General features: G+C 47.8%; 1 protein-coding gene across 1 annotated transcript in view; it reads left to right on the top strand.

Moving 5' to 3' along the window:
* DNAH5 (dynein axonemal heavy chain 5) overlaps positions 1 to 23,435 on the top strand; it is a 335,447-nt gene that overhangs the window by 263,580 nt on the left and 48,432 nt on the right. Inside the window, exons 62-70 of the mRNA XM_078785114.1 lie at positions 5 to 208; positions 1,965 to 2,144; positions 3,046 to 3,183; positions 16,381 to 16,516; positions 17,091 to 17,407; positions 20,155 to 20,310; positions 20,597 to 20,779; positions 22,281 to 22,524; positions 23,107 to 23,221. Coding sequence (XP_078641240.1) covers positions 5 to 208; positions 1,965 to 2,144; positions 3,046 to 3,183; positions 16,381 to 16,516; positions 17,091 to 17,407; positions 20,155 to 20,310; positions 20,597 to 20,779; positions 22,281 to 22,524; positions 23,107 to 23,221 — 1,673 coding nt within the window. The remainder of the gene's footprint in view (positions 1 to 4; positions 209 to 1,964; positions 2,145 to 3,045; positions 3,184 to 16,380; positions 16,517 to 17,090; positions 17,408 to 20,154; positions 20,311 to 20,596; positions 20,780 to 22,280; positions 22,525 to 23,106; positions 23,222 to 23,435) is intronic.

The raw sequence follows: 23,435 nt of genomic DNA, 5'->3' as shown, positions 1-23,435 counted from the left end.
GCAGACAATTCGTCCAACGGACATTTCAACAGTACGATGCCTCAGTCGGCCACCCCATCTCATCATGCACATCATGGATTGTGTGCTCCTCCTTTTCCAGTGGCCTCTTGATCCACCACTTCTCGACACGAGAAGGGGTTGGATCATTCCTTCCTGGCAAGAGTCCCTCAAGCTCATGACTGCAGGGAGTTTCTTGGGTTCTCTGCAGGTATCTGTGCAGGCTCTCAGATAAAATACAGCACTTCATTCCTGGAAATTCCAATGATATACTTGCAAATCGATGTTTAACTTTACTCAGTTTTATAATATTAACGAGAGTGAAGTTGATGGCACGCTATCACAAATATTCACGCTTCCCACCGAAAGCAAAGTTGAAAGATAACAAAAATATTCCACCAGAAATGACTTAATATTAGATTTTTTTTTAATTTCCGTTTTCACTCCTGTGCCCCTGGGGCATGAACCAGGGGTCAAATCCATTCACACTTCTCCAATGATGATTGCATACCGTACCCGTATTTTTCAGCATATAAGTCGATATATTTTTCCCAGAAGTCTGGCCCTCGACATCCAGAATTGATGTATCTATGGTTTAAGAAATTGAATTCCATCAATGAAAAAATTGCAAAGTGTGATCATTTTCTGAAATACATGTATAGGAACTACCTTTAGAGGCCATTTTTCCCCGCAGAACAGGGGTTGGCCTTTTTTGGGCACCGTGGTCCCCTTTTTGAAGCAATGTTTTATGGCCGGATGCCCTTCATGCCGCCAACCGTTAGTCACCTCTTGCGACACACAGTGAACTGGTACTCAATTTGCCGACCTCAGAAGGATGACAGGCTGAGTCAACCACCCTGGCGTTAATTCAGCGATCGACCGGGATTCAAACCCAGGATCCCAAGCCGGCACCCTAACCGCTAAGTCAACACCAGGCTATTTCATTTCTGAAATACATGTATGATTAAAAATAATTCCAATTATAAAAATTGGTACACAAAACAATTATGGTTATTTTTTTTTATTTATAAATAAATAAATAAACTTTAAGACGCCATGCAGAGCATGATATTTGCAAAATCCACCCCTCCGCAAAATAAAAGGTTGCCATGGATCCATCAAATTGACCATTTCTTTAAGATTAAAATTACGATCTTAATCAAAGCTCGGGTCAATGGGATCAAAATTGCTGATTTTTAGATGAAAATTGATCATTTTAGAAGTTTAACCTTGAGTTGACCTTTGACCTTTTGACCTTAAAAATAGTTGGTTTAATTATTGGTTTGAGTAATAAAATGTATGATTATTAATTTTAAACTGAGTGCTCTGTGATTAACCTATTTTATGGATTAAAATGTGCTTGTATTGCAATAAGTGTCAGGTGTTCATGTTTATTAAGGATTTGTGAACTGCGACAAAATGTAATGCGCTCTATGAGCCAGTGCTGATATTGATTCCGTAGCTTGTTTTAGATAGTTTTAAAATACTGTACCTCTCTCTATATGATAACAAACATGTTTATAAACTATTTACATTCATAATTCAGCTGAAAGGTCATCCACAATGTCGTTCAAATAATATGCACAAACCAGCTCATTAATATTGATGAATGTGGATGTAGTGTAGTTTGCGATGCGTTGTGTGTCAGGGAGGATTAACACTTCTATTGTTCTGACTGGCAATTTTTCTAACTACTGTAGTTGATCTGGCTTCATCTCATACTCGAAAATGACTTATCTATGACGAGAAAAAAAAGAAAGAATAACCGCCTTTAGAGGCCATTTTTTAGAGACTTTAGAGGCCTTTAGAGACTTATCTATGAATGAAGGAAAGAAAAATGGGAAAATTAACCAATTCGACTTGTACTCCATATCGATCACTGCATTGTGGAATGGAAATTATGATTCAAAATAATGCAAAATACTTGCACAACGTGTTTCCCTTTTCCAAATACACTTCCATTACAGCAATTTCCGAAGGATACTATAACCGAGGAAGTGGTGGACCTGTTGCAGCCGTACTTTGCAATGCAAAACTACAACATCGAGACCGCTCGCAAGGTGTGCGGCAATGTTGCGGGTCTTTGCTCCTGGACCAAAGCAATGGCTACTTATTTTAGTATCAACAAGGAGGTCTTGCCACTCAAGGTGAGAAATACCTGAATACCACTCCATGTTTTATTTGAGTGTAGGGTATAAAGAATACCATTTACGTAATATAAATTGAATGCTGCATTTCAAACTTGTATGCTCATCATATTGGGGATGCAATCAATCCCTTTCTACTATATGAGGGCATCCAATTAATTCACTTTCTTGCGATTTCAGCTAAGAGCAAAATTTGACCCAAGTCTTTCACAAACCAGCTGGCCACATCTAATTTTAGGAATTCTGAAGATTTTGATTTATTTTAGTAAATTTGGATATGGGCAGCAATTTGGAAGTTCTTCAGGTTCAGTAGGCAACTGCATAACTCAGCTACTCTTTGTGAATGACACTACCGTGGGGTCTTTATAGTCCACCTGATGCTAGCAGTTGGAACACACAACTAAACCTTAATCTGACGGACGGCACACTTTGTGATATAATCCCCTGCCTGCGAAACACCAATGAAATAGTTTATAGTTGGGTTGGAAATCAAATGCTAACGAGACAGTTCAAAGGTAGGTGCACTACCTCTACCTACCCCATCCTGTCAGGATTATCGGTGATATTGCCCTTTAGTTCCACAATGAAGACAATTTTGCGCTGGCACCCTAACAAAATTCCAAATTCCTGCCCTAACCTACAACAGACACGGCATCAGTGGCACAGCCATACTCCTAAAATGATGCAACCAGCAGCAAGATACTGCATATGAATGAATGAATGAAAAACTCCACAACTGTATTTGCGTGTCTCTCCGTAAAACAAAAATGGAAGAACAGTGCACACGTAAGAAAAAATGGTATTCATATCAGTGAAGACATCATGAGGAGAAACAAAAATGATCCTGGTTGGGCATTCTAGGTTTAACCAGTGTGATGGAAGTTCATATTTTCATTTGTAGACTGACCTGGCAATGCAAGAAGCTCGGTTGGAGTTGGCCATGGGTGATTCGGTAGTTGCTCAAGCAGAGCTCAACAACAAGCAAGTCGAACTTAACACAGTACAAGAACATTACTCCAGTGCATTGCAGCGCAAGCAGGTAATCTGTGGTGTAAGCAATGAACTAGTTTGTTTGCTTTTGTTGCTTATTTCCTGTAACTAAGGTTTATTTATATATATATATATTGTTACAGACACGACTTTGATGTTATGGTGGGCCGAGCGGAATGGCCGCCGTGTCCGCACAAGTTACCCGATTATACTCGAACGTTGCCGAGTCGCGCTACGCTAGATCAATGAAGGAAAAGGACACAACGGCTGGGATTAAAATGACACGACACCAGGGATACGGTTCTCAAGACCTCCGGAGGAGGTTATATTAGGGCGGAAGGTCAGATTACAACGACAAGAGGGACAGCATAGAAAGGCAGGCACTTAGACACACTCTTATAATAGCCCCGACAGACGACAGATAAACAGGACAAAACTGACTCACACGGGGATTGATGGCAAGGAAAGGCGGGTTGGTCGATGGCTCAAGGTGCACTCTTGGCTCAGGGACAAATCGACCCGGTCCGGTCCAATAGATGCGGGGAGGTCGCTCAGCGCTCGGAGGTCGCGACTGGTCTGTTCAAGCTGGGGGCGCATCTGACGTCACGTCCGGTAAGTCGCTGCGTATATCCGGCGGGGAGTGACACGCCCTCGGCTCGTTAGCTCCGCCCCAGATGGAATCGGTCCGCCCTTCTTATTGGGTGCGGGGGGGTTACCAGGCTCCGCCCTTGACGAGGAGCTGACAGCCAGCCCCTTCGTGGTAACCCCGTGGAGCGCATGGGTAATGGCGGCTAACCGAGCCGGAGTGAGGACGCACACTCCCCGCGCGCCGTTGTTGTAGTTGTTGTAGTTGTTGTTGTAGTTGTTGTTTGGGGAAGAAGATGGGAGGAGGTATGGGAAGGTCCTAAACTCACTACTGGTGCCATATAATCACATTCTGGTGCAACGAAGAGTCAGAATTAATGGAAACGAGTCCTTAACTGACATAGACTAAGAATAACTAGCAAGATGTCCGAAAGTTGTCTACGTGAGATGCGGTGGACCTGGGCATGACATTTAATGGGGGAAAAAGGGGAAGGTCGGTTCTACAGAGTGTTATTTACAGGCAATGGGACTAGGGAATGGGGGATTGGGGATAGTTGGGGAGTATTGGGGAAATAGGGGAATATTTACAAGCGGATATGGATAGAGGCCAAATCCCATATCCGCAACATTGCACCCTTCTCTACCCTCGGGGCGTCCCGACCCGATAAATTTTTACCTACTTTAGTGTGGCACTCAGATGTAGTTCCCTCTACTATTAACTCTACCCTGAGTGCGACAGTTTTACAGATATTCACAAATGAGTAAATATGTCCCCCTGCGACGTTGCACCCTTCTCCTCACAGAAACACACCCACAGGATAACCGAATCGCGGAAAGAATTCTCAAACTAAACATACAGCCGGTAGGGAGCATTATTTACACAAGACTACGCTGATATTTACACTACGATCCAGGACCTGTTTTTGGAGGAACACATGCAGATGTTATGCATAGAGAGAGCACGCATGCCAGCATCGATACACCAACCCACGAGTGCTCTGTGGCCTTACGGCCTTTAATAATGTGCAGAGCACCCCTTCCAAGCACCAAAAGCACCACCCCATCATGTACAGTCAACACCATCCGGTGCACCAATAAAGTGTCTATAAATCACCGGTGGTGTCGCAGCCGGCCGATGTTCTGCCGCTGGTCTTGCCTTCGTGTGGTGCACTTGGCCTTTGTACTTCTTCCAAAAATAAAGAAAGGCGCCAACCGCGTCCATTTCTTTATTGTGGCCGTCAGGGGGCCAACTAAAAGTGGTTCACCTGTATGGCATAGGTGCCACGTTGACCCATAGGTCCATCCACGGGTGGTGCTTGGCCGCAAAAGAACTGCCGTCCATGGTGGGCGGCCACATACATTGCGGTCCATATGGTGTATCGATCCAGGCAGCAAGCAGCGAAAGTGCAGGCCCACAACTGCGTAGCCAGCACCTCTCTCTCCTCTCTCTCTGCCCCAAAGCCAGATCCTCGGAGGTGGGAGACAAAAGAAGCAGACAAGTGAGTAAGGTGGTAAGGGCGCAAAAGTGCATGCAATATAAGGTAATGCACACTGGGGGCACATGGGAACCAGGTGAGACAGGTACGTTCCTACCGTACGCCCCCCCCCCCCCACCAGGTAACCTACATGGCCCCTCCCTTACCCCTTACTGTATCCACAAAACACAACACTACCCATAAACATCTACTTTACAAATCAACAAACGTCCCTACTGTCTTCCCCGTTCCTCCCATAAACCAAATTCGTCTTCTCTCCCTCCTAACCAATCAAATTTGCCATTTTCAACTTTCATCAAAATTTGCCATCTCCAACTCAACATCATAATTTGTCATCACCAATTCATCATCAGTCCCTCCTAAGGAGGGAGAGATGGAATCACCCCAATGTCTCATCCACGTCGTGATGCGTCTCACAAATCCAACAGCAGTCCTTACTTCCTGCACACAGAACAAAGAAAACACAGGTGTGGAGTCATCATCATCACCACAGGTAAGTGGCTGCGTATGGTGCGACAGGTTCATCAATCCTAACTATTTCCTAAATGACTTTAACAACTTTACACTACCCGGGGTCTTTCTCCGGCCAAACCATTGGCCCTCTTACACTATGGGTTCTAAAAACCAATTCCCATTGGCCAACTGTGGTGCTTTTCAATTTGGGGTCTCACTCCCCCGATTCATCTCCCGGTGCCCTCGCACAATTTCTGGGCTGTGGCGTGTACCTCTCCCAGCGGGTCTACCCACCTGCACACCTCCACCACTGCAGTTGCCTCCGAGCTTACCTGCTCCTTACCCTAACCTAACTACCTGGGGAAGGCCCTCTGGCGCTCTCCCCACTCGGTGCCCTCTCTGGCACTGGGCTGCCCGATCCACACCCGGGATCCTCAGGCACCCACTCACAACTACCGGCTCCCAGAGCCCACCTGCGGCCTCACCTGGCCGACATCCTCACAGTGGTGGAGTGCCCAACCAACTACACGCACTAACAGGCTACACGCCCAGCCATTTCCACAACACTAATGCACCCATCCTCAATACCATTCTGTCACCCGCACCACAGATGCCAATATCCAACCACAATTTACCTGTACCCTCTACCTAACACTTACACTACCCGCCCCGGGTATCCGTGATGGGGGTCCACTCTTCCCCCATTCACACCTTCGCACCATGCACACCACTCCGTACCACTTACTCCAACTCTCTCCACACACCTGTACCTGCACACCTGTGCTCTCACACCTGGTGCCACCTGCACCCTTCTCTCCCCAAGCGCATTCGCGCTGATCCACAACACTCACTACTCATACACTGTTCCACACACCTGTCCAGTTGCACACCTGTGCAATCACACCTGTTCAATTCTCACACAGCATCATCTCATCTAACTACTCCCTTCTGAAACTTGCGCTTCCCAGTCGTCCCTTTAAACTATTGCACTCCCACGTCATTATCATCCACACTAATCTACCTGCGTCCCCACTACAGGTATCAGTCACTAACTAAACTTAACGTTACCTAATGTCATCTTCGCTAGATCCCTACACACCATATCCTAACCCACCCGGGCTAGTTTTCACTGCCATACACCCCATAAACTATTGCTCCTTTGCCCCCCATGGGAAGGGTGGCAGGGATGCCACCCTTACCCACTGGGCCTATTGCTCCTCAATCCCCCAGTCCTCTGGCACTAATAAGCCCCCCTTATTCAGAGGTACTGGGTCCCGCCTCGGCATCTAAAGCCGAGGCAATCCACGGGGGCGCCTGCTCGCCGGTGTAAGGTCTTATCCGGTCGGCGTGGACGATCCGAGGGAGGGCTCGTGGCCCCATTTTGATCTTAATGACCACGTCACAGATTTGCGACAGGACGACTCCTGGGCCTTGCCAGGGGGAGGTGAGCTTTGGGCACCTTCCCTTCCGCCTCCCTGGATTAAAGAACCAAATCTTCATCCCCGGAGCGTATTGACTCCCCTGGCTCCGGTCGTCGTACCTGCGCTTCATCTTTTCCCCCGCCAGATGGAGTTGGCGGCGGGTGAAGGCATGGACTAGCTCCATGCCTTCCTCTAGGTGACGTGCGTACCCCTCCCTCGGCGGGTTAACCACTGTGTCTGGCACGGGACCGCATAGCAAGTCGGCGGGAGCCCGTAACTCCCGCCCATACATAAGCAACGCTGGACTGCATGCGGTGGCCCCGTGCTGGCTGGTTCGGTAGGCCATAAGCAAATAAGGGAGATGTTCGTCCCAGTCATCCTGACGGGTGGCGGTGAACAGTGCCAGTTGTTGGATTAGAGTTCGGTTAAATCTTTCCACCATCCCGTCAGATTGAGGTCTTAAAGGCGTTGTTCTGGTTTTCCGAATTGACAGGAGACTGCACACATCTTTTAGCAATTTGCTCTCAAAATTTCGTCCCTGGTCGGTGTGCAACTCCTGTGGAATCCCATGCCGGCACACAAATCCTTCCACGAAGGCCTGCGCTACCACCCCTGCTTCTTGGTTGGGGAGGGCGTAGGCCTCCGGCCACTTGGTGAAATAGTCCATTACAACGAGGATATACTTATTACCTTGGCGGGTGCGGGGCAGCGGTCCTAGAATATCCATAGCCACCCGCTCAAGGGGGGCCCCCACCTGATGTAATTGAAGGGGGGCCCTCATCCTCCGTGCTGGTCCCTTTTTGGCAGAACAGGCGTCGCATCTCCGACACCAGTCCTGTATGTCGCGCCCCATATTCACCCAATAGAACCTCCGGCGGACCCGAGATATTGTCTTTGTCCTGCCCAAATGGCCGCCGGAGCGGGTACCATGCACCTGTTGCAATATGACGTTCTTGAATTTGTCAGGGACTATCACCAGCCAGGAAGTTCTATCAGAGGGAACCTCCACCCACTTGCGATACAAGATGTTGCCTTTCAATTCCAGGGTCTGCCACTGAGCCCAATATGCCTTTGTTTGTGCCCCGAGGGGGGTGACCTCTTCCCCCTTTGGTCTTTGCCCCAATTTGACCCAATTGAACACTGGCCCCAGGACAGGATCCTCCTGCTGGGCCGTGCTCCATGCCAAAGTTCCGAATTCCTCGTCCGCGGTTAGTGGCAAAATTGGCCCTCTCACCCGGGTTGCCCGGACGACGAGAATCGGGGCAGAATCGCCCAATTGCTCCCTTTCCTCGTGTCTCGCACAAAATTTACAGTTTTCCCCCAGACAAGGACGCCGAGAGAGTGCGTCCGCATTACCATGGGCCTTCCCGGCCCTATGGGCCACATCAAAATCGTACTGCTGCAACTTTTCCAACCACCTTGCAATTTGGCCCTCCAGTTCCTTGAACCGAAGGAGCCATTGCAAGGAGGAATGGTCAGTTCTAACCAAAAATTTCCGCCCGTACAAGTACGGGTGGAAATGGTTCATGGCAGCCAGCATAGCCAATAACTCTTTGCGAGTGACGCAATAATTTCTCTCGGGCCTACTTAAGGCCCGACTATAATAACCAATCACTCTCTCCACGCCCTCCTGTGTCTGAGACAAAACTGCGCCCAATCCTTCCTGGCTCGCATCCGTGTCCAGGGTAAATGCCCCGTCACTAGTGGGGTAAGCTAGAAGGGGTGCGGATGTTAGACACCCCTTCAATTTTTGGAAGGCCTCGTGGCACTCCCGTGTCCAATTAAATCGCGTCCCCTTCTCCGTAAGCCGGTGGAGGGGACGGGCCAACTCCGCAAATTTCGCCACAAAGCGCCGGTAGTAGGAGCAGAGTCCCAAAAATCCCCGCACCTCCTTGATGGTACGTGGTGCGGGCCACTCCTCTACCGCTTTAATTTTGTCTGGGTCCGTTTTTACCCCCTCGCGGCCGATCACGTGACCTAGATAGGCCACCTCTCTTGCAAACAAAGTGCACTTACTCGGGTTCAGCTTCAACCCTGCCTGTCTGAGGCACCCGAACACCTGGTCCAAATTAGCTACTGCCTGGGGGAACGTTTGGGCATGTACCAGGACGTCATCCAGGTACACCAGGCATGATTGCCATGGCATGCCGCCTAGTACATGCTCCATCAATCTTTCAAAGGTGGCGGGGGCGTTACACAAACCAAACGGCATCACAGTAAACTGATACAGTCCCTTACCTGTGGAAAATGCCGTTTTCTCCTTCCCTGCCCTATCCATCTCCACCTGCCAATACCCACTCTTGAGGTCCAAAGTTGTGAACCAATTTGAGCCCGCAACGGCATCGAGGGTGTCATCAATCCTTGGCAGGGGATATGAGTCCTTGAGTGTCACGTTGTTTAGCTGGCGATAGTCCACGCAGAACCGCGTGGTCCCATCCTTCTTTTTGACCAGCACAACAGGTGACATCCAAGGACTTCCCGAGGGCTCGATCACACCTGCGTCGAGCATTTTTTTAACCTGCTCGTCAGCTTCCGCCCTCTTGCTCCAAGGGAGCCGTCGGGCGGCCTGACGAATAGGCCGGGCCTCACCGGTGTGGATCTGATGTTTCACCAGGCCCGTACGTCCAATATCCTCGGTGGACAGGGAGAAGAGGTCCAAATGGGACCCAACCAGTTTGTGTAAGGCCTCCCTCTGGGTACCTCCCAACTCTACGCTACTACGATTTACCATCTCGCAAATGGGATCGGGCCAATTCCTACTTGTTATTGAAGGCTCCCCCCGGGGTCGGCTCGGCTGGACGTTCTCGCCCCTCACTGTCGCGACTTCCTCAACTGGGGTGCAGCCAGCTACCCTCGTGCCCCTTACTATAGTGCGTGGTTCTGTACTCATATTTATTACTCGGACGGCCACTACCGGTCCGTCCGTTTTTACAAGGGTGCGGCCCACGATTAAACCCGGTATGGACTGCGCTGCCACCGGTTCGACCAGGCCGCAGGACTCCTGCCATGTTGGGCGAGCTGCCCACCGGGCCGGCACTATCGCCTCGGCCCTTGGGGGGATGGTCACGGCCTCGGAAGCCTCCAGCTCCGCTCTCTCGGCCGTGCTCACTCCCCCTAACGGCAGCTCTTCTACTCCCACCTGCAGGATCCCCCGGCACAAGTCGATTTTACAGCCGCTGGCAGTCAACAGGTCCAACCCTATTAAACATGGGTCGCACACCTCCGCCACCCAAACATCTATCTCCCTCCTTACCGACCCTAACTTGAGGGTCACAGAACCACGCCCTATGATCGGGGCCGTTACCCCGGTCGCAAGCTGCAAACTATAATTTTGCAGGCGCTGGATCTTATCCCAGCCACCTGCGCTCGAATCAAGGACCACAGGGCTGATGATAGTGGCGCTAGCTCCTGTGTCCACTACGGCGTCTACCCCCACGCCGGAAATTTTGCATCTAATTGTCAGGCTACCGGTTCCAATTTGGCCACAATAAATGACCTGTCGCGTCAATGAGGGCTCTCCTCCATCCTCTGCTGCCGAACACCGCCCTACGTGCCCGACACCTTCTAGTTTCCCGGGGTCTGGCGGGGGGGTGTCTGGGGTCGGCTAACCCGCTCCCCCCTGGGCGGAGTTGAGGACCTCAACCGCCGGGGATCATCCCGGCGCGCGGCTCGACAGTGCCGCGCCAGGTGACCCAGACGGTTGCAGGTATAGCACCTCACCTGATAAGGTGCTTGCCTCCGGAATTCCAAATTTCCCCCCCTGTAGGTCCGAATTGGATTACCCGCTCGTGGTCCACCGCGGGCCACCTCCGGGGCCGCCTGCCATGGTCCAGGTCCTGCCAGGCGCTGGTCCACCAGCCTCCGGACCATGCCCGCCAGGTCAGGACCCACGTCGTGGGCGGGCCCCCTAAGGGGTCCGCCCTCCATCGGGGGTCCCACCTGGCGGACCGCCATTGCGAGACGCTCGCCCCCCCGGGCCAGGGGCCTCGCTGCTTCCCAACGGGCCGCAGCGTCAGCCGCCTGGCTCAGAGTCTGCGGGCGCCACATGGCGAGCTGTTGCCGGAGCTCAATGTCCGGGAGGGCCTGGATAAAATGGTCCAGCGCCAGGCTTTCCCGGGAATCCGCTGCCATGCTAGCATGTGCGATCCCCACTGCGCGGCGAATGTCGTGGGCAAGTTCCCCGATGGCTTCCTGGGGCTTGCGCTTTCGCAGCGCGAGCTGAGCTTTAACAAGCTCGCTCTGCTGTTCTATGCCGAATCGATTAATTAGGGCGTCGCGGAGGGCTGGCAGGGTGAGAGCACCCGCTGGTAATGCCGTCAGCACCTCCGCCGCCACGCCGCGCAATGCGGCCACCAGGTGTACTCCACCTTCGTCCTCACCCCAACCGTTGCCCTTACACACACAGTCGAACTGCGCCAGGTACGCGCGTAGATCACTCTTGCCGTCATACGGCGCGAGTGGGACCTTGTGGGACCATCTCGTATGCGAGTCGTTGCCCGCCTGCCGGACCCCGTGCGTCGCCCCTTGCGGGGTTAGCGCGGGGCCGAACCGGCCGGGCCCCCACAGTACATTACCCCCAAGGGGCTCTCGTGCCTCCCCGGTCCCTCCAACAACTACCCCTGTTGGTGTCGATGCATGGGTCACACCTCCGCAACCCGCTACCCATTCCATACCACCACAACCTTGCTCACCCACACCTCGCACCTCTCGTTCCATACCCTCCGGACCAGCCATACACCTCACTCGTGGCCTCTCACGAACATCCGGGCCTATCTCGACCCCCAAGCTTATTAAATCACCTGGCGCATCATACGCACGACCATATTGGTCACCACTTACACCGGGTCCTCTTTCTCTTCGCTTCTTCTCCATCACCTGCGAATCCCTCATCTGGTTAATGAGCACATCATCACGATCCGAACACAGACTTTGGACCAATTCTTTTACTTCCTCCTTTATCTCTTTCTTATCCTCTCTCCGTCGCTTCTTAATTTCGCTCACCCCTTCTTCCACTTCTTCTAAGTTTTGCTTCACCTCCTTCATCTCTTCGTGCGCCCCTTTAAGTTCTTCCTCTAACTCCACTTTATTTTTTTCTATGTGCTCCCGCACCTCCCGCTCTTTAACCTCCATCACCTGTACCACCTTGTCCATTTTCCTCGTCAGGTCCTCATGTACCGTCTGACACTCTTTTTTAATTATCCCTACGTCCTTTTTCATCTCCTTCTGTGTCGATTTTAAACCCTCTATTACCGCTGTGTTCTTCTTTACCTGGTCCCCCAACTCCTTTTGTCCCACTGTCAGTTGTTCTACTCCCAGCGTCAACTCCTCTATACCCCCTTGCAATTTTACAGTCCCCTTTCTCACCTCCTTCTCCATGCGCTCCTTACAGTGCCTCACCTCCTCGCGCACTCCTCCGACCTCCTCACTCACTCCTCTTCTGATCTCCTCTCCCATCACTTGCATCTCCTGCCCAGATGCCACCCTCATCTGCTCCATTTCCTCCCTGTGAGCATCCAGTTTGGTTTCTACCCCCATTCTGATCCCCTCTATCTGCAGCTCCATTTGTTTAACTTCCCTTTCCGCTTGGTCCCTCATGTCCCTCAATTTGCCTTCCATACTGTTTTCTAACCCTATTAACCCATTTCTCACCTCTTTTATCCCGTTGTCTAACCCCTCAAAATTATTGTCTAACTTCCCAAATTTCTTGTCTAACTCCTCAAAATTATTGTCTAACTTCCCAAATTTCTTGTCTAACTCCTCAAAATTATTGTCTAACTTCCCAAATTTCTTGTCTATTCCCTTAAAATTATTGTCTAATCCCTCACTGGTACCCCTCGCTTCGTCCCTCATTACCCCCATTTGATTTCCCATTACCCCCATTTGATTTCCCATTACCCCCATTTGGCCCTCCAATCGCTCACTCTGAGCATCCATCCGGTTCCCCATTTGTTCCATAAGGGCCCTCATTTGCAGGAGGAAAAGGTTCGAATCCACCAGGGGCGCTGCCACGGTCGCGGTCGCCGTGACCAGCGAGGCGCCATTTTGTGCGTCTGCTACCCTCGCTGCTTCGCTCTCCTCACGTCCCTCAATTTGGTCCTGGACCGACCCTGCCTCACTCTCCTCTAACGGAACCCAGCCGACTTGGTCTGCCATAGCGCGACTTTCAAAATTCGGGTTTTTATTTTCGTAAAACAAATTCAAATTTCGCCGTTATAATTTCGAGCGGGAAACGCGCTCCGGATCGAATTCTACCTCCCCAACACCAATTGTTACCCTAGTGGTACAATTGGTGTTCCAAAATTTGGGCCTAATAAATTTAGTCCCAGGTCCGAATCCGACACTCCTGACACCAATTGTTACAGACACGACTTTGATGTTATGGTGGGCCGAGCGGAATGGCCGCCGTGTCCGCACAAGTTACCCGATTATACTCGAACGTTGCCGAGTCGCGCTACGCTAGATCAATGAAGGAAAAGGACACAACGGCTGGGATTAAAATGACACGACACCAGGGATACGGTTCTCAAGACCTCCGGAGGAGGTTATATTAGGGCGGAAGGTCAGATTACAACGACAAGAGGGACAGCATAGAAAGGCAGGCACTTAGACACACTCTTATAATAGCCCCGACAGACGACAGATAAACAGGACAAAACTGACTCACACGGGGATTGATGGCAAGGAAAGGCGGGTTGGTCGATGGCTCAAGGTGCACTCTTGGCTCAGGGACAAATCGACCCGGTCCGGTCCAATAGATGCGGGGAGGTCGCTCAGCGCTCGGAGGTCGCGACTGGTCTGTTCAAGCTGGGGGCGCATCTGACGTCACGTCCGGTAAGTCGCTGCGTATATCCGGCGGGGAGTGACACGCCCTCGACTCGTTAGCTCCGCCCCAGATGGAATCGGTCCGCCCTTCTTATTGGGTGCGGGGGGGTTACCAGGCTCCGCCCTTGACGAGGAGCTGACAGCCAGCCCCTTCGTGGTAACCCCGTGGAGCGCATGGGTAATGGCGGCTAACCGAGCCGGAGTGAGGACGCACACTCCCCGCGCGCCGTTGTTGTAGTTGTTGTAGTTGTTGTTGTAGTTGTTGTTTGGGGAAGAAGATGGGAGGAGGTATGGGAAGGTCCTAAACTCACTACTGGTGCCATATAATCACATTCTGGTGCAACGAAGAGTCAGAATTAATGGAAACGAGTCCTTAACTGACATAGACTAAGAATAACTAGCAAGATGTCCGAAAGTTGTCTACGTGAGATGCGGTGGACCTGGGCACGACATTTAATGGGGGAAAAAGGGGAAGGTCGGTTCTACAGAGTGTTATTTACAGGCAATGGGACTAGGGAATGGGGGATTGGGGATAGTTGGGGAGTATTGGGGAAATAGGGGAATATTTACAAGCGGATATGGATAGAGGCCAAATCCCATATCCGCAACAATATGTATATATATATATAAGTTTTGTTTTTTTTAACAAATAGGAATCATTTCCTGCATGGGGCTAGTGTGAAAAAATTCTGACTTAACCCAGGACTCCAACCCAAGGATCTCATCACTTACGCGGTGACAGCCCACTGAGCTATTGAGTCTTCGGGACATCCTCAGAAATTTCTCACACTAACACTGCAAGCATTTTCCGATGCCATCCTGTTTGAAAAATAATGAAAACCTCCAGCAAATACAAATAACTATATTCTTTCCAGCACAATGCACACAAAATCGGAACAATTTCTAACAGCACCTCGCTTTCCCAAATTTACTCGATCTTTAATATGCAGTTTCAGATTGTAAATCCCAAAGATTAGAAAATGCAAAAGAGGAATTTCCTAGATTTGTGCTTGCTAGACATTAATGTGGACCTTTTAAAGAGGTCCTCTTTCATGTTCATTGTTTGCCTGTACAGCAATACCCCGTTTTACACCATTTCGACCTACGTCAAATCCGACTTTACGCCACTCTTCTAGAGTAAATTTCAGTTCAGCGAACGTCATTATGTGCGACTTTACGTCACTCCGACATTATAATAGGACGTGAAAAATATATATTTAAAATAAATAAAATAGTACATAAAAATTAACAATAAAAGAAGCTAAAAAAACAATTTAAAATACGTACAATAAAAAGCACATTAAAATATTTTTAAAATGTACATATACGTACGCGTAGCTGCTGGTTCTCGTTCAAAACAAAGGCGACGCCATATGCATTTTGTCCTGTGCTGTGGTTGCGTGCTTGCTTTGCTTTTCGCTGTTATTTTTGTGATTATTCCTTTACTGTGTAAAGGTTCCTTTACTGTGTAAAACAACCAACGCAACGTGGCAACGGCGAAACATGACGACGATGCCGGCTCGGACGACCGTGACCGTGTCATGCCTCGAGCCGGGGTGCCTCGTCGGGCACCTCGCCGGCATCCGGCGTCGACGAACCGATCGACGTGTTCATGTGCACATGTGCATGGATTTGCAAATGCCTGCCTGTACGTCGTCGTTTCTGCGTATATCGCATCGTCCAAAAATAAAGAAGCAAGCAACTTCGGCCACTCAAGGAAAGACGGAGCACGCCTACGACTAGGAGGCGAGCGTCGATCCCCAGGGCAGCCGGGTTCACGGAACCCTGAGCTCGTTCATTTGTCACAGACGACACGACACGACCACCGGTGAAACTGCTCGGACACGTTTGGTAAAGCACGCCGTGGTGAAGCGGGCCGCGGAGCCACTCGGCACACAAGCCAGCTCACGGTCGACACGTCCATGCCGGTCACCCTGTTCGAGGAGAAGACCCGACAGATAGAAAACAACGGAGGGACTCCCGACGGGGAGCGGAAAAGATTCAGGGCGAAGCCGCAGCCTCCTCCAGTTATTTACTCGAGTTTTACAGTGTTTGTCTTCATTTTAAGGCATTACGCCCGGTTTACGTCAAAAACCGAGTAACGTCACGGCTTATGGAACCAATTAATGACGTAGGTCGGGGTATTGCTGTACCCTAATCTATGAAATCATACAATAAACACCCAGATGCTTGCACAAGAGAAACAGATCTCCACAAAGACAGAAAACAAATAAATATCGTTTAGCGAAAACTACTCCATTACATCATTGTTCTAAAGTAGGAGAAGAAAACTTTTCAGGATATACGGTAGTTGTCTTGCTTGGAGACTCAAAGCTTCATGATTTTTTTTCTTTTACTTCTTTGACCTATTTTATAATGAGTGACTAACCGTTGCTTTTGAAGCCTGATGATTAATCAAGTCTACTTTCTCCTGTTCATTGTCTTTGTTCCTCCTGAACAACTCCGAAGAACCTCATGGAGGATGCTTCACGCTGTCGACACAAAATGCAAACAGCTTCAGAGCTCATCAAGGGTCTAGCCAAAGAAAAGGAACGCTGGACACAGCAGCTGAAAGAGTTTTCTCATCAGACGAAGCAACTTGTCGGTGAGGGTGTAAATCTTTTCCAGTTTACTCTTGGCTAACTGAATTTATCAACCACCCATAAATATTTTGAAAGCCTGATGTTAAGGTGGCAGGTGTCATTAAGGTGGCAGGTGTCATTAAGGTGGCAGGCCTAATATCACAAGGTCCTAGGTTTGAGCCCTTGTAGTACCGTTAAATATCACCAGGAGGGTTCACTCAGCCTGCAATCCTCTGAGGTCGGCAAAATGACTACCAGTTTACTAGGAAGAATGAGCCATTTGAGAGTGGCGGCCATTCGAGAATGCCGATCTTTCATCAGAGAGGCCAGCATTGTGCCCCATAGCTAATGGAAAACTGCCTCGGCAGCCCTATTCATCTGAAGATACTAAAAGAGTGGCTCTTCTTCTTCAAAACCTTTAAAATGCCTATATTTGAAATACCAACCATTAAATGTTTACCTTTTTTATATTTTCGAAGCAACTTCTGAAAGAGTCAGGGTTATAGGATATTTAAGCTATAGCAGGAACTAAGATTTAAACATAGCTTGTTTTCACCAAACCTTAATAATTTGCTTAATTTATTTTCTGCTGTCAAGGTGATACCCTCCTGGCAACAGCCTTCCTCTCCTACGCGGGGCCTTTTAATCAGGAATTCCGCTGCCTCCTTTTGAAAGAGTGGCAGCAGCAATTGACAACCAGATGTGTTCCATACACACAGGGCCTCTCGCCCGATGCTCTGCTCACTGATGGACCCACAACAGCAGAGTGGGCCATGCAAGGCCTGCCAATGGATGAGCTTTCAATACAAAATGGAGTCATTGTTACTCAAGCTGCGCGATTCCCACTGTTAATCGACCCCCAAGGCCAGGGGAAGGCGTGGATCAAGAACCGTGAAGCACATGCTGGATTGCAGGTGAGCTTAGCAGGTTCTCTAACCAATCAAATGAGGCGCTACAGAACCATAACCTCTTTCCTGATTGACATCCTCCTGTCATGCAATGTTTTTTTTAAGCCTAGAGGGGGAAACTTATAACCGTTGCAGGGATTGTTTCTACAATTAGCACACCTAATTTTTAATGGTACCACAGAGACCTCTCGGAGCTTCTTAGACCCCCAAGAGTACGAAACCACCATTTTTTTTCTTTCTTCCTGCAATCGTAATTTCCGAAATCTCTGAGCTGCATCTTGGAGCCGGCTGGGTCTTTTGGAATGAAATTTTGCATCAATAATGTGAATAGAAATTATGTGGGATTGACATAATTTTTTTGATTTGACCTGATGTTTAAGGTCATGACCTATTTATAGTAATTTTTACATTTTTCACCATAACTCTACTAAAGTTTGGCTGATCAGAACTAAATTGCTCTCTCTAGGCAGCCTGGTGCAAGACGCATCTATGCTTAATATACATCATAGCCCTCCGAGTTAAAGGTCAAGGTTAAATAGTGGTCTGAAAAAGAAACAAGCTCAATTTTGCCAATGCGGAATCTCAAAGACCGTCTGGCCTTCCAAGATGTTCTTGCATCAATATAGTGAACCTGCACTGAAGTTTGCACCTGATATTTGATTAGTGTCCTTGACCGACTTTTTTTGGATTATGGACCAAAATTAAATTTAATAAAGAGAAATAAATTAACAAAAGGCTATGACATGAATATTTAGTTTTCGAACTCAGCATGGGTTGTGAAATTACATACTAAAGGTATTTTGTGCCTTGTTTAAGCCATTAAGAAAGCAATTTCTTATTAAAAGTCTATTTTTTATTTTACTTTTAACAATGCACTGCTTTAAAGAGCACCATAAGCTGTGACAGACCTGGAGTGACGATGTTAAATCCTGCTGACCAAATATATGGGATACAATTTATGTAAATGAAGACAAGGAATTCTTCAGAGCTCTTCTTCATGAAGTTGGACTACAAACAAACAACAGGCATTTGAAGGCCATTTTCGGGGGTTAGCCTTGCGCTCCCCATGACAATGTTCTCCATTTTGCCCTATTTTCTGCATCTCTCCTTGTTAACCCCCTTGCCCGCATTTCTTCTTCCACCATCTTTAGCCAAGTCTTTCTCTGTCTTCCCCGTCCTCTACTTCCTTCTACATTCATTTCCATCATTTTTCTCAACCTGTCACTTTCATCCTTCCTCAACACATGACCAAACCATTTCAACCTGTTCCTCTTCACAGCATCAATCACAGGCTCTATTCCCATCATCTTTCGCAATTCATCATTTCTCTTCCTCTCTCTCAACCACACATCCACCGAACCATTCACATTTCCACCCTTTCTAGCCTTCGTTGCTGCTCTACCTACGTTCATTACCCATGTCTCACTCCCATAAATTATAACACTTCTCACACATGCAGCATACACCTTTCCCTTCAGCTTCAACGACACTCCCCTCCTCATCAGCACGCCACTCAGTTCCCAAAACTTCTTCCTTGCACATCTCACTCTTTTTTGTATACTGAATCGAGGCTCGTGAAAGAGCTAACATTTACTTCACAAACAAATCAACCAGACAAACAAAATATATAAAAAGAGGGAGCGGAAAACAAGATGGGGAGAGAAGGGGAAGCACACAAACACAACATTTGAGAGCAGGGAGATGTGTGGAAGGGAGAAGGCTTGGGGGGAGGAGGCGTGGGAAGGGGGAGGGAGAAGTATAAAACACAAGGACACCAAGGACTTCCAGGACAGAAGTTGGTATTTCAACAAAGTGGAATTGGGGTGAAATTAGCGGGGGTAGAAAAGATCAAGGTTTTGGATGAGGGAAGATAAGAGATGGTGGCAACCGTTGCCGTGTCTGAGCCACCTTCTCCATTCAGCATGTCTCCCAGCCAATTGTTTTCACACCTTCCAGCTTCACACCGTCTCCAAGATCCAACTCAACATTTCCTCCATCTGCAGCTCCCTCTGTGCACACCTTACACTTGAATGTAGCTGCCACACTGGTTAATGACCCTCAAAGACCACTACATTTTTGATGAACCCACTCAGCGCACATTGTACATTGAATGGAGTTCACTCCGACTTGAATCCGTTCATTGAATTGAATTCATTGAATGGAGTTCATGAAGTTGGACTGAGGCTTGATATTTGGCATCATTGTTTTTTTGGAGGGTGCATTTGCTCTTTAACCCCAATTAAGTATTATATCATCAAATATGAAAGCAAATGGCTTGTAAGATTATGTGTTTTGGCCAGGCCTTATGGCTCCATACATTTTATTGAAAATGAAAAAGAAAATCATTTTAAAAGCTTCATAGCCATAAAAATGTCCAAGACAAATAGAAGTTTATATAACATTTGTTGCAAATCTGTATGATTGTCATCACTGGCCAATATGCCAGCATTGGTTGGTGGATATTAAAGATCGTACGGTGTTCATTGCGGAGACCAGGCATGCTATCGCCGGCACCATAAACAAATTCCAAATTCTCACTGTAACCTACAGAGGACACTCCATCAATGGCACAGCAGCGCTCCTAGCAATCCACGTGTTGCATACGAGATGAAATGAAAATCACTGCATTATTTTATTTGGGAAACTGTGACTGATTTGCCGACTTCTTTCTCATTCTTATTGACTTGATTTATTGTTGTTCATCCTAGAAATTTTTTGATGCAACAACGTTGGCAGAAATTACTTTTTTGCAGGTAACGTCACTTGATAACAGACAATTCCGGAGCTATCTGGAGGACTGCTTGTCGTTGGGCTGCCCACTCCTCATTGAGAATGTTGGAGAAGACCTTGACCCAATTTTAGAACACGTGCTGGAGAAGAACTTCATCAAGAGCGGCTCGATTCACAAGGCAGGCCATGCATTGAAGAACCACATTGTGGCTAAACAAAGAGCAAGCGGATATGTCCATTGCTCTCTTTGAGGACAACTTCTGCGCACGAGTATATCTCTAGCTCCTAAAACAATTAATTTGATTATTTCTGCAATATATATGTTCTTCTTGTATTTTAAAATAAAAAATAATCAAATGGAGACATAAAACTTTTTTTATAGTGTGTTCCTGACTTTGAGTCTGGTGTTCTAAAATGAGAAGTATTTCATGTGCTATGGATTAATTATATAATTATCTGTTTCAGGTAAAGTTAGGAGATAAAGAGGTGGATGTGAGGAAGGGTTTCTGCCTCTACATTACCACAAGGCTGCCTAACCCAGTATTTATGCCAGAAATCAGTGCCCGCACAACCGTTGTCAACTTCACAGTGACTATGAATGGACTGGAGGACCAGCTTCTGTGTAGAGTAATCCTCTCAGAAAAGCAGGTGAGATGACTACCTTATGAGGGATACCTAAAACATTTCAGGACTTTTGTAGGAGAATTCATCTTGATGGTCTAAAAGCCAAGAATAAGAAAGTTGCTACCTCCACCACCGACGATGGTCGGAGGTTATGTTTTCACAACTGTGTGTCTGTCTGTCTGTAGGCAGGATATCTCAAAACGTTATGGACGGATTCGGACAAAACTTTGTGCAGTTAGGTTGGGTGTGTGACGAGGCCAAATTGATTTTGGTGAAGATCCGGATCCAGAGACAAGAATATTTTAATTACCTCCGCCACCAAAGGTGGATGGAGGTTATGTTTTCACCCCTGTCTGTCTGTCCATTTGTCTGTCTGTCTGTCCGTTTGTGAACAAAATATCTCAAAAAGTCGTGGACGGATTCGGACGAAATTTGGCAGAGATGTAGCGTATGTGACACCGACGAAATGATTCGATTTTGGTGAAGATCTGAATATGGATTCGGATATGAGAATTTTTTTTTTTAAGTGATTCTTCACCATTGGGAGATAGGGCCAAAAACGATACATAGCAGAATATCTCAAAAAGTTAAGAATGGATTTGGACGAAAGTTGTTGGACAGGTTGTGTGTGTGACAAGAAAGAATCGATTCAATTTTGGTGAAGGTCCAGATCCGGGTTGATATTTGGCATCATTGTTGATATTTGATATTTGATTGATATTTGATCCGGATTCGGATCCAGCTCGTATAATTTTTTAAATTGCTTTTTCACCATTGAGTGATATGGCCAACCAGGCGGAGGTATGCTCTCTACTGAGTGCCATTCTAGGTTTTCAAGTGATTGTTCACCATTAAGAGATAGGGGCCAAAAACGATATAGAGCACAATATTTCAAAAAGTTGTGGACGAGTAATAGCAAAACTTGGTGGATGAGTTGGGTAGGTGACAAGAACAAGCCGATTTGATTTTGGATAAGGTCCAGATCCAGATTCCAAACCCAGCCAGAGACCCAAACAATGAAACGATTGCAATTTAATTTTTTTAATGGCTACAAAAATTGTGTCTTCAGGGACTTTTGGGTCTTCATGGTATTTTGGGTCTTTGGGGTATTTTGGGTCTTCAGGGTCTTTTGGGCCTTTGGTGTATTTTGAGTCTTCGGGGTATTTTGGGTCTTTAAGGGTCTTTGGGGTATTTTGGTTCGTCGGAGTCTTTTAGGGCCTTTTGGATCTTTGGGGTGTTTTGGGTCTTTGCAGTCTTTAAGGGTATTTTGGGTCTTCAGGGGTCTTGGTGGTCTTAAGGGTCTTGGGGGACTAAAAGGGTCGTCAACGGTCTGAGGGGTCTCAGCAGTCTAAAGGGTCAAAAGGTATATTCAACAGTACGTAATTAAGAGTTCACGGACTGTGTTTTGAGTGTTAAATTTTTTTTTGAAGAAGAAAACATTTTGCCCACAAATAAACAAACATACAAACATCACCATATGTTTGCTCTTTATAATAAGATGTATGACGCAACTTGTGGTGTGAAGGAATTGGAGAGAGAACGCATGCACCTTCTTGAAAGCTTAGCGGAAAATAAGCGGCGAATCCAGGAGCTGGAAGACAGCCTTCTCGAGCGCCTGAGCAGCACACGTGGCTCTCTCGTCGATGATGAGAGTCTTCTGGGTGTGCTTGCTTCGACAAAGCGAACTGCTCAGGAAGTTGCTCGGAAGCTAGCAACAGCTGCAGAGACAGAAATGCAGATCAATGTGGCACGGGAAGAATATCGTCCCGGTGAGTTAACCCCATTGGTCATACACCATGCCTCTTGGTTATTATTATTGTGTATGCAGCCTGTGGCTGCTCGTTGCATCGTTGCTGCAAGTGCGGCTGTGTCGCTAATGCAGTAACCCCTATTTCCAGGAAGCTGGTACTCATTTTGCCGACATCGGAAGGATGACAGTCCGAGTCAACCCACCTGATGTTATTTAACAACACGACAGGGGCTCAAACTCTAGACCCTAAGGTCTTAAGCCAGCCACCTTAGCCGTTAAGCCACCACCAGGCCAATGCCTCTTGGTAATGTGGGAACAGCAGTCACTCTACTTTTCTAAGTACAAATTGTGCCGTGATTGGGCACTTGGTCTCTACATATCAGAACACACCGCGGTTCATTCGGTGCACATTTCATTCGACCTTTGAGCTCTCGTGGAGGAAATGCTTGCAAGTGAAAATGTAGCATAATTAATCTTTCACCTCCAAAGCTAAGCAAACACGTATTCCTCAAGAAGAGTGTTTGGCAATCCTAGATCTAAAAATGCAAGATTAATATTAGGAGCAGGACTGACCTCCTGATTATGCTGTCGTTTCTCTTAGTTGCCACACGTGCCAGCATCCTGTACTTCCTTATAACGGAGATGAGCCTGGTGAACAGCCTGTACCAGACATCACTGAAGCAGTTCCTAGGCCTCTTTGATGCCTCCTTGGATCGGTGAGCGTTTAATGCAGTTTTATTTTTTGCCCTCGCCACCAAAGGTGAATTTGACGTTATGTTTTCACCCCTGTCTGTCTGTTTGTCTGTCCTTTTGTGAACAAAATATCTCAAAAAGTTGTGGACGGATTCGGACGACATTTGGCAGAGTTGTAGCGTATGTGACAAGGCCAAAATACTTAGATTTTGGTGAAGATCCGGATTCGGCTACGAG

The sequence above is a fragment of the Myxine glutinosa genome, chromosome 9 (genome assembly GCF_964187855.1).
Source record: "Myxine glutinosa chromosome 9, kmMyxGlut1.1, whole genome shotgun sequence".
NCBI lineage: Eukaryota > Metazoa > Chordata > Myxini > Myxiniformes > Myxinidae > Myxine > Myxine glutinosa.
This window is presented reverse-complemented; position numbering and strand designations above follow the sequence as displayed.